The sequence below is a fragment of the Ictalurus furcatus genome, chromosome 11 (assembly GCF_023375685.1).
Source record: "Ictalurus furcatus strain D&B chromosome 11, Billie_1.0, whole genome shotgun sequence".
NCBI lineage: Eukaryota > Metazoa > Chordata > Actinopteri > Siluriformes > Ictaluridae > Ictalurus > Ictalurus furcatus.
Window position 1 is genome coordinate 13705854 of NC_071265.1, and position 11512 is coordinate 13717365.

An 11512-nucleotide genomic window follows, 5' to 3' on the forward strand; every position below is an offset into this window, starting at 1 on the left:
ATAAAATTATACCCAAAATATAGGATAAGTAACAATAAAAATGCCATCAACCAAATGAAAATATGAAATCAAATGAAAACAATGGTCGGTTGACTGAGGTGATGAAAAGCAGTGTGAAAGTAACTGTTGCGCGGTGTAGATGCATTTTGGACTTCCTGTAGTTTTTATTCCGATTGTATTTTACAACTCTGAACAGATCACTCACACTGGTGCGAATAAATATTTATTCACAGTCACACAAAGTACTTTTCAGTCGCAAACGAGGGTGAAATGGTCACACTGTAGAGCCCTGAGTTTATCTGCAAAGTTTTTTCCTGTTCGTCATGATGATGTTTAATGTCCCCGACAACCTCTGTAGTGCCATTTAGCATCGTGCTAGTGTCATGATTTCCCCTCGCGCAAAGCGCTGGAGCTCGCAGCGAAACTGGCAGCTCGAGCGTTAAAATGCTAACCCCATTTCCGGGTTTTGGCATTACAAAATGACGTCATCCCTGCGCCACTCTATGGTGATTGGCTACAAATTTAGGAAGCGCTGGATTTGATCTGTTGTGGAGTTTTCTATGAGCGGAGGACGAACTTTAAACGGCAATATCGCAGTCGATCATATTCATTTAATCGTGGGCAGTCAAAATCGTAATCGCGATCGATATTCAATTAATTGTGCAGCCCTACTACTGCGTAAAATGTACATTCACGTCAGCTACTGCACCGCGTTTAATCTATAACCTCCCAGAGACATCTGTTAGATTTGGATCACCATCTGATCCCATAGAACTCCTTCATGCTTAGAGTCAACGCTCCGCTACACACTAGATAGAGTGGGTCCACTCAAAAGAAAAATAATTAGAGATAAAAAGCTAGCACCCTGGTATAATGATCAAACACATACCCTAAAACAGACCACTCGACAATTATAACATAAATGGTGTCAAACCAAATTGGTAGTATTTCAAACAGCATGGAAGGAGAGCCTTCTGAACTATAGAAAATCTCTTAGTGATGTTAGAAAAGTCTATCTCTCCATCTTAATAGAAGAAAACAAAATATATCATTATATAGCAGCGAAGATTTCATGAATTTTTTAATTGGTAAAGTTGAAAATAATAGATGTGATATTCAGGCTATTAAATTCAAACCAGGCAGTTTTATAACTAACACTGTAGATGATAATATAGCAATATAAGATCAACGTTTAGAATGTTTTACTCCCCTAGACTCTGCGTGCTGTTTGACGTGCATGCACGGACTCGCGCTCATTCAGTGAAGTTTAATGGAGACAAAAAGGCTGTCAGGGCGAGCCTTTTTGTAAAATGGAAATACTGGCATGAATTTCTAAAATTTATAAGGATATAAACATAAAAATTTAACATCTGCTCTAAGTAAACAGGTCTGGAGAACATTAATCAGCACACGCATCTGTCGCAGGATCTGACACAACAAGCCACGTTAATACACTTACAAGTTTGTTTGAAGCGCTTAATATAAAACATTCTCATGTTTTGGACAAAAGTTTGCACTTTTCCCGCAGCAGCTCACTCTGTGTTTTGTTTTTCAAAAATGTGTTTTATTCATACAAATGTGTTTTTCACCATTGTGAAATGCCATCACTGATGGGGGTTATCCAGAGTGATATCACAGACCCAACTAATCCATAACGAAATTCGCTGTCGATTTATTTTTCGATTATATCGATTAATTGTTGCAGTCCTATTCCTGTCATAGTGCTCACTCAAGCAGAAACATTAACATTGCTTGTGCTGTGAGATTATCGCAAGCAGCACTCAAACTACCACTGTAGTGGTGCGGTTGTCATGGCCACTTTCACAGCCCTTCAAACCACCATCGCAAGCATGACAAGAACAGGACTTTTCTCAGTAGTAAGTTCATATGTAGTTTGGAAATAATGTGAGTTAGCCAGTTAGCAGAGGCTAACAGCTAAACGTTAATAGAGTGAACTGACTGCACACGTATACGTACTGTACAAAACCACCCATTTAGAACACTGAGTAGAAAATATATAAATAAATAAATAATCAAACTTAAAGGCTGTGATCCAGAGGGACAAGATGGTCTGAATAAAGTGGATACAGCCCCATCTTTAATGAATAATCATTTCACAAATCCTGCATTGGCTAAAGCTAGATTTGAGAAGCAGTTGTCAGTGAAATGACAGGAACATAAACAAAGGTTGGAGTTGAACTGCTGTGGTATCGTTTTAAAAATTTATTTTACCACTGACGCTTTACATCCTTATCCTGTGGGAGTCCATGCAAAGTGGTTTTGCTTTTGCAGTGCAGAAAACAACATCATCTAGACATGAATCTAACTCTTTCAGGACACAACTTCAACTGTAGTGTTTGAGGGTGGATTAAAGTACACGTTGTTCACGAGCAGCCAATGAAGACCAGAAGCTGTTTTTTTTGTTACAAACCTATGTAGGGTTATAAAGGAAATAAGTCTGGAATTACTAACGACTCGTTTCAGCTGTTCAGAATCGGTTCTTTCTTTTGGGAGTCAATAACTCCATTTGTCATGCACTTTTGTTTTTTGAATCTTTACAGAATTTTTACATTCACAAACAGCTACCTAACACACTACATGAAAGTTAATATCTGAAAAAGCATAATAGGTGCTCTTTAAATTTATGCATTTGTGTCTTTCCATGACCGCAACAGTGCTGTTGCCAGCTAGCACATCACTGTTTGGTGTGGTGCTGTTTAAAGTTAAGTGATTCAAGTAAGGTATTATGAGCTGATAGAACAATGAGGAGAGTCTATTGCTTCTAAATAATTATATTTACACCACAGTAGAAAAATGGCCCTTTTTTTCTCTCCGGGCAAATTACTTTTTTACTTGGAAAAGTGAATAACAAATTTACTTGTCCAAAGGACAACCACGAGACAATGCTTAATGTCAAGCCCTGGAATTTCAGATTTCATTTCCTTATATTTTCATCTAGATGTGTTAAACAACTTAGAACAATGCATATTTTGTTAGGGCCTACATATTTTTCAAGTAATTAAAATACTGGAACACGTGAACGACAGGTGTTTCTTGCTGTTGGTGAGGTCACTGACTGTTGTTTTTGAGTTTTTCTTCACAGCTCTCATACTGCCTACATTAACATGGACAGCAGTAATCTAATTATTGACCTTATTCTGAATAAGACAATATTGTGCTTAAGGCGTTTACATGAGTCGCTTTTAGAATACTCCTTCCATGTTCACGTTTTACATGTTATAGAACATAGATTGTTTAACGTTATGTCCCCATGCAACACCGTCTGAGATTCCCTCCAGAATTTCATGTATCAACATACAGTTTGTCTTCATTACTGTACTATATACAGTTTTGGGTGTTCCATTTTTAATTTTACGAAAGCTTTACATGCAGTTAATTATTTGTCATGCTTTACGTACAAATAGACGACTGCTTAAAGCCATGGGCTGCATCCGAAACCGCATACTGTGTACATGTCTGTAATGCACGTCGATAATACGACTAAAATAGGAATTAGGGCTGCACAATTAATCGGATATTGATCGAGATTACGATTTTGACTGCCCACGATTAAATGAACATGATCAACTGCGATATTGACGTTTAAAGTTCGTCCTCCACTAATAGAAAACTCTGTAGGAGATCAAATCAAGCGCTTCCTACGCTTACAGCCAATCACATAGAGCGGCGCAAGGATGACGTAAATTTGTAGTGCCAAAACCCCGAAATGGAGTTAGCATTTTAGCCCTCGAGCTGCCAGCTTCGCTTTGAGCTCCAGCGCTTTGCGCAAGGAGAAATCATGAAATTAACACGATGCTAAATGAGGTTGTCAGGGACATTAAACCTCATCATGACAAACAGGAAAAAACTTTGCAGATAAACTCAGGGCTCTACAGTGCGACCATTTCACTCACATTTGCAACTGAAAGGTACTTTGTGCGACTGTGAATAAATATTTATTCACACCGGTGCGAGTGACCTGTTCAGAGTTGTATAATACAATTGGAATAAAAACTATAGGAAATCCAAAATGCATCTACACTGCGCAACAGTTACTTTCACACTGCGTTTCATCTCCTCAGTCAACCGAACAAGTGTGGAAATACTGCAGAGAAGCCATTATGATGAAGAGTAACACTGAACATCTGCTGCAACTTCCAACTTCAATGATGAAGAGTCTTCAACTGCTTCAACTTTTATGCTTGTTTATTTATCAATTAACCAACAGTATCTCATTGCTATTATTTTAATTCAATTAACAGTGACCATGAGCAGAGAGCTTACATTTAACTGTTTATGACAGACCTCCTGATTAAAGCTTAAACAAAAAAAGACTGGTATCTGGATAGGTATCGGCTGTAAAAATCCTGATCGGTGCGTCCCTAATGAACACCGTTAAACTAAAGCGCTTTGCATCTGACTGGTAAATTAACTCACCCAATCACATCCTATATGAGATTATTCAGATATATACACAATAAACACAGAGCGGTTCGAGAACTGACTCCAGCCCAGAATCATGACAGTGGAAAATGTCTAATAGTGTAGCTTTAAATATATTTAAGAGGAGCAGACTTCAAACACTGAACATTGAGGTTTGTTGTATTTGTTTACAAGGTGGAACAGGTTAACGGTTGTTTTTTTGCATACAGTCTGTAAAATTAACTGAAAATATTAAATTTAGTTTATCAGAAGGTAAATTAATTTGTCATGGCTCACACTATGTTGCTAAATTGTGTCATAATTGACCAGCTCAAGTTCTCTCAGGCTACTTGTGTGTTATATTGTGCCATGAGAAAACTTAATAAATGTGAAAGTGCAATAAAAATATGTTGTCACCAAAATCAATGAATAATCGTGATAAATAATCGAGATCTCAATATTGATCAAAAATAATCGGGATTATCATTTTGGCCATAATCGTGCAGCCCTAATAGGAATACTTCACGTCTTAATTTGATTAATTCGAATACTTTGAGAAACCCCCAAAACCAAACAACAACTGAAGGAAGCTGCACTACAAGCCAGGAAAAGCAACACAAAAGAAGAATGCATCAGTTTGGTGAGGTCAGCAAACTTGATGCAGTTATTGCAAGCAAGAGATATGTAACCAAATATTAAGTGTTATTTACTTGAATTTACATTAACACTATCTTTTCCTATACTTTTGCTCACCTAAAAATTGGGTGGTCTTCCACCAAAGGTGCCATATTCTAAGTTGTTAAACACATCTAGATGTAAATATCAGAAAATGAAAGATGAAATTCTCATCCATCGTCTCATAATCATCTTGATCTCAAACCCAAATGTCTTCAGTGTATAGCAAAAACAAAAGCATTGGCCTTGCTGTTCCAATACTTTCAGAAGGGACTGTAGATTTAACCATGGGATAATCATCTGGCAATCAACCCACAGTCAGAGGAATAAATGTAACAATTTTATCTTTGTTATTTTTTTCAATTTCCATGGAAAATCCTTTCACATGTACAGAATTGTTGGAATTTGCTGAAAAAGTTAAACAGAATGCTTCTGAATGGACAGCAGTTTTAAAGTGTATTTAGGCAGCATGCATGTTAAATACTGTGATGCATAATTTAATACTGGAAAGTTCCTCATTTTTACTCACCCCTCTCCGAGCTTCTCCAATATATCAAACACTTCTTCAGGCTGCTTGGTCAGACTGTCCTCACTAAGCTTCTTCAGCTGCCTAAAGATATATTGAGAAATACAACAAATCAAAAGGCCATATCATAACTGAATAACCCTACCCTGAATTAACTCTTGGCTTTAACTGCAAAAAAGGCAAGCTTTCAGCCTGTTTGACTACGTAAAAATAGTCCATAGTCATTGGCGATAAATATGTGAAGAGGCTTCTCCTGTGGAAATCGCTGGCAGGTTTTAGGACTACATCATCATTTATTTTCTTTTTCTCTCTTTTACACACATAGGCCTAATAAACTCACTTCTGTAAAATCATCAGCATCCCCAATATTTAGAATACCAGGCAAATTATAATCATTTATTACTAACTGTAACAACACTAATTGTTAGTAAACTGGGTACAAATCAAATAAAACATTTCTAGTATGTGTACTTTACTTCTTTCTCACAGTACACTTATCAGACATTTTCAATCAGTATAAACAAATGAATTATTTTATCGCCACATATCTGTTATAAGGTCAGTCAGGACACTTATATAGGTTTCTGTGTGCAGAGTACCGTAACAGTGTTTAGCTTCTGGTGAGCAGCACAATGGGAAAGGAGAGGGTGTGAGCCCCCTGCTGGGCAAACAATTCACACCACTCCACAATAACTGTGGCACAGAGATAATACAGACAGCACAACTAAGGCTTTTTTGATAGTAAAACACTGTATACAACCTCTACAATAGAATTATCATATTTAAACCTAGTATGCTATGTGAAAAAACAACTACTTACAAAAAAGTGCAAATTCTTAAAATCCTGAATGCCTACTTTCATATGAGCCATTAACCACTACTGTGGAGCATGACATCATAAATAAATTCAATGCTGAATGTGAACCTCCTAAACAAACAAAAATTCAATTTTTTGGCAGCTGATAAAAAGTTAAGCTAAATTAGACATTAGAGGTGTATTTGTTTTGCATGTACATTATTTGGGGGAAAATATTACAACAATGTAGAAAAATCTGTCAGTTTATGACATGATCTGAAATATATTACAAACTTGTGCGATGGAGACAAATGCACCGTGTTTTGAGTTCATTAATATGAAATAAAATGTATCAAAGTATGTCTGGCTTCAGATAAATAAATAGTTAATATCAAAACTATAATAAATAAATAAAAACTATATTTATTTGAGATATCACTGTCAAAAAATTGTCGAGAGGAAAAAGGACGGAATTTCTGGCCTAAAAAGTATATATAAATAGCCCTATTTATATGTATATTGAAGTGTCAAATCTTACAAATTACAAATAATGTAAATAGTCATGATAATTATTAATTAAATATGTGATGTATGTGTGTCTGCTCATGCAACTTTGAGCAGCAGCTCAACAATGAAAATGTCAGCAATGTTAGACAACTGAGATGTAAAGGAATTATTCCAAAAATGCACGGGTATGTTTTCTTTTACTGTAGAATCACCCAAGAAGTCCCTCATACAGCTGAGCTTTCATGACTGCTGCTGCTAGCATGGAATTCCAGACTGCAGAGCTGATATTATTATTATACCCAGCTCTACTCTCATTAAAACTGAAATGGTAAAAATGTTTCATCATAAAATGGTAACACAGTGGGCAGAGTTTTAACCCAGTCAAAAGCCTGCCGAATTTCCCAACGGCAGCCATGTTTTCAAACTAATCATGTGAATCGTGGCAAGACAGTTATAATCTACCAGACAAATGCTACATACAAATTTTTAACAAATTGTTTCAGAGATAGTTACCTGAATGCTATAGTAACCACTATTGAGTTGCAGATGTGAAAATTCATAGCCTAATTCAAAGTCATGTACTCTACAATGTCAATCAAATATCAGCAAAGTGGCACCATGTTATGAATAAATGAATATGAAAAAAAAACCTACTTGAAGACAAATTTGGGGAAGATTCGAAACAATTTGTGGGAGGAGTAATGGGGGGAAAAAAAGAGACTGACTTAATATGATTTGAACTGTGATTTATTGTGCTGCGTAAGTAAGGAATAAAATATGATGGGGCAAGTTGTTATGGGACAAGAGACAATGGTGAGACAATAAACAAAAATTCGTTGGCAAACATTTTGTAGCCCCGTCAAGCACCAGTACAGATTCCTACGTATTTTCTTTTGCAGAGACAGTGGTGAGCGACAAGGTGACAGCATGACTAGCAAGTGACTTGAGATTTTCTTACCTTTATGCATATTAGGTATGACGCAGTAAAGTGTCATATCCAAACAAGTGGCTCAAACGAGTCCTCTGACCAATCACATGGTACAGTGTTTTTCATTCCCCCTCTCACAACTTAGTTCCTACCTGCAATAGGCTACATGCACAAACACTTCCGCATTATAACCACAACGGCTCCTCTACTTCTGGTTTGGACACTGCAACAGCAATGGTGCAATTATATACACAGTGTCTTTAAAAGCTCCTAAAAATGAACGTTAACAGCGTTCATCAAATATGTCAGAACACTTGCAAAGCTCCGTTTAGTAAGCAGAAAGACAAAGGCTTCAGACTGTATGCTTAAATATCTTCCAGCAGACACTCATTTTATCGCAGGGCACGTTGCTTTCCAGCTAATGTTATACTCCGTGTAATGTTAGCGATAGCCAGTGATTTGTTAACAATGCTAACAAATTGCAATGTTATAAACAACTTCTGAATGGGCCACCATGCATTGCCATTCAGCCCGTGTGCTGTCAGCTAAATGTAGCCTAAAGTCATTAATAATTATTGAAATGTTAATGGTTTTAATAAATCTTTTTGGCCTGCCACCATATCAGTGAATTTAAACTAATGCTTGCATTCAGAGTATAAGGGGTGTGTGTGAGTGCGCGCGCACACGCACATTTAGGGGTGCACCTTAGCACTTGTAGCCTCCACTGTTTTATTAGTTATTGTCAGACAGTGTTTGATAACTAAAATTTCCCCTCTCTCTCTCTTTTTGCCAGTATCAGCAAGAAGAGGATGTCCTCCAGGAGAGATTTAAAAAAAATATTTATTTATTTATTTATTTTTATACCATACCGTGGTATTGACTTTGGTATCGAGTAGGGCTTAATCGATTAGTTGGCCGATTAATTTTTCCAATTGATCGATTAATCGGATGGGGCGGGGCAAACGTTCAGTACCTTTTTTTTTGTTTGGTTAAAATAAAATCCACAAACTGAGTGTTACAAATATAAATTCAGACTAAAACTACACAACTGTTTGTCCAAAACAGAAAAGAACCCAATACACACACACACAAAAAATATATATATATATTATTAATTTAGGACTGTAGTTTAATTCAGTGCTTTTTGTGAATCCATAAACATAATGCATAAATACTATAAAATAAATTTTATATATGTATAAAACTTATTTTATAGTATTTATGCATTATGTTTATGGATTCACAAAAAGCACTGAATTAAACTACAGTCCTAAATTAATAATAAAAACTCACTTTCACTGCACCTTGTGGTTTCTGTTTCATTTGGGACACAACTTTAGTATTTACTCTCCGGTGCTTGTTTTCAGAACAGAAATAACGTAATGAGTAAACATGCCCCGTACCCCACGCAGACCAACTAATCCATAATGAGATTCGTTGACAACAATTTTCCTTTCGTTATAATAAACGACAGAAGTTACACTGCAAGCATGCAAATACAACATATAATGACAATAAACTTAAATTAAACTAAACCTTTTAAGTAACTCGCGACAGCATCACTATCATGCTTCCCTGCTACACAAACTCCACTTTATAAAGTTTGAGCTTCTCCACAGTGTTTAATACAAAATGCTCTCCTGCCTTAGAGGACTTGGAGGTCGCACACTTTCTTCCTCATTCACCTGACGATTCCACCTCCGTCTGATGGTGACTGAAGTCATGTTGGGAATAAAAGGTAACGTTGACAAACAGTAAACTGAAGAAAGTCATTGTCAGTGACTATTCCTTACTGACGTTCACTATTCGTTGGGTATTCTGGCTAGCGGCGTCGCATTACGTGTGTATAACGTCATGCGCCACTGACTAGGAAGTGGCTTATACTTCCAGTTAGTTAAAAAAACAAACAAACAAACAAACAAAAAAAAACGCTAGTGTTCCATTTGGGATGATAGTACCTTTCTAAAATTCATACACTAGACAGTAGATCACACAGTGCATAGTGTAAGCGTATGTCATTTGAGACAAGTAAAGTAGTGAGTAAACATACCGCGTGCAGACCTACTAATCAATAATGAGACTCGTTGACAAAGTTTTCATAATCAATTATTATCAATTAGTTGTTGCAGATCTAATAATTTCCTTATAAAACTGCACAAAAAGTAGCAGAGACTACTATTTTTATCACAGCAAATATTGACTGTTTCATTTGCTACTTTTCTTTACGGTATTTTTTTTTTAAAATGTAGAAACATTTAATTCCATTATTTTGAAGGCATCTTTCCATGTGCCTAAAACTTCTGCACAGTACTGCATGTGATTTGAGACATGATGTTAATTTGTTTAGTCAGTTGCAGACACATTGTCTCATACTGCCATACTGATGTCACTGTTTATGTTGGTACTGCATCACACAGACGTTTTGTGTTAGTTTCCGAGGACATGCACAAGTGACACTTGTGGCCAAATGACTGCAAGATATGTGCAGTGTCCGTCTTGCATACATGTATACACAATTAATAGCAAGTACAAATCAGCCTTTAAAAGAGCAGCTTCAGCTTTGACTGTTACAGAGAGCTAACAGCGGAGACTCCTCCCATAAATGTTCAATAAACTTCCCCTTACAAAAAGCTTCATCATATTAATGATCACCCTTTCCCTTTTGTTAAATAACACTTTATTTCAATACATTTATTATTAGGCTCAGATTATGTGGAGCCTCCTCCCTGTGAAGTAGCTGTTACTGTGGAAACGATAAGAATTAGAAGAAGCGCATTAATTTTAAACCTGTGATTTGAACTGCAGCCGGTACTACTGTTACAGACAAATCAACACCAATCGGGACTCAAGAATTCAGCAGTCCTGTGTAACAAGTGCTATGTAGCTCCGTTATTAATATATGTTCGTATATAATTTTCTGATTATCAGTGGATAAAACGCTGTTAGAAGAACTTAGCTGAATATCTTTGCTAGCTATCTAGCCACCCACTTAGCATGTTAAGGCGACGTAACGTTCGAGCCAAAGTTCCTTCTTTCTTTTTTTTTTTCTCCTCAAAATGAAAAAGGGCATCGTCTTGAATAAAACCAACTCGCAATAATAATTCACCACATATATGTTCGTATTAACGCTCACTGGAGTATATTACCACAGCTAATGCAGCAGGTTAGCAAACATTTCTGTCGCTACATTAAGTTTATGGTTAGCTAATAGTACTTAGCTTGCTACCAAGCCAACACTTTTAGACTAGACTGACTCTGTCGGCAAGTTATATTGTACCTTTATTACATTACTAAACATCAATGATTATTACCTGCGAGGGTTGTTCCTTAGCTGTACATGCTCTCTTCTTTCCGTCATGACTTGTTATGATAGCTAACGTTACCTATCTAAAGACCGACATTTGAATTTAATTTTATGCTAGGTGGTCTAACTGCAGGTGGTCAAAGCTTATTAAACCTACACCTAAATGACTAAATACTCCGTTCCTTACACTCTTCTTCAGCTTAATAGCTATGTAAAATTTCTTAGTACGTCGTAACGTGTGAACTTAATAATTAACTAACATTTGTGAAACGTCTTATTTTCTACTAAAGTTCCTAATCCACTTGACTAATCCACCCGTGTTGACTTCCGCAGTGTGAGAGAAACTGGGTTGCC

At 36.5% G+C, this 11512-nt stretch overlaps 1 protein-coding gene across 1 annotated transcript in view; it reads right to left on the reverse strand.

The window, feature by feature from the left end:
* The window catches only part of LOC128614649 (serine/threonine-protein kinase 4-like), a 41509-nt gene extending 29997 nt beyond the window's left edge, over positions 1–11512 (reverse strand). The window contains exons 1-2 of the mRNA XM_053636167.1: positions 11166–11512; positions 5627–5707 (exon numbers count right to left, since the gene is read on the reverse strand). Coding sequence (XP_053492142.1) covers positions 5627–5707; positions 11166–11212 — 128 coding nt within the window. The 5' untranslated portion in view covers positions 11213–11512. The remainder of the gene's footprint in view (positions 1–5626; positions 5708–11165) is intronic.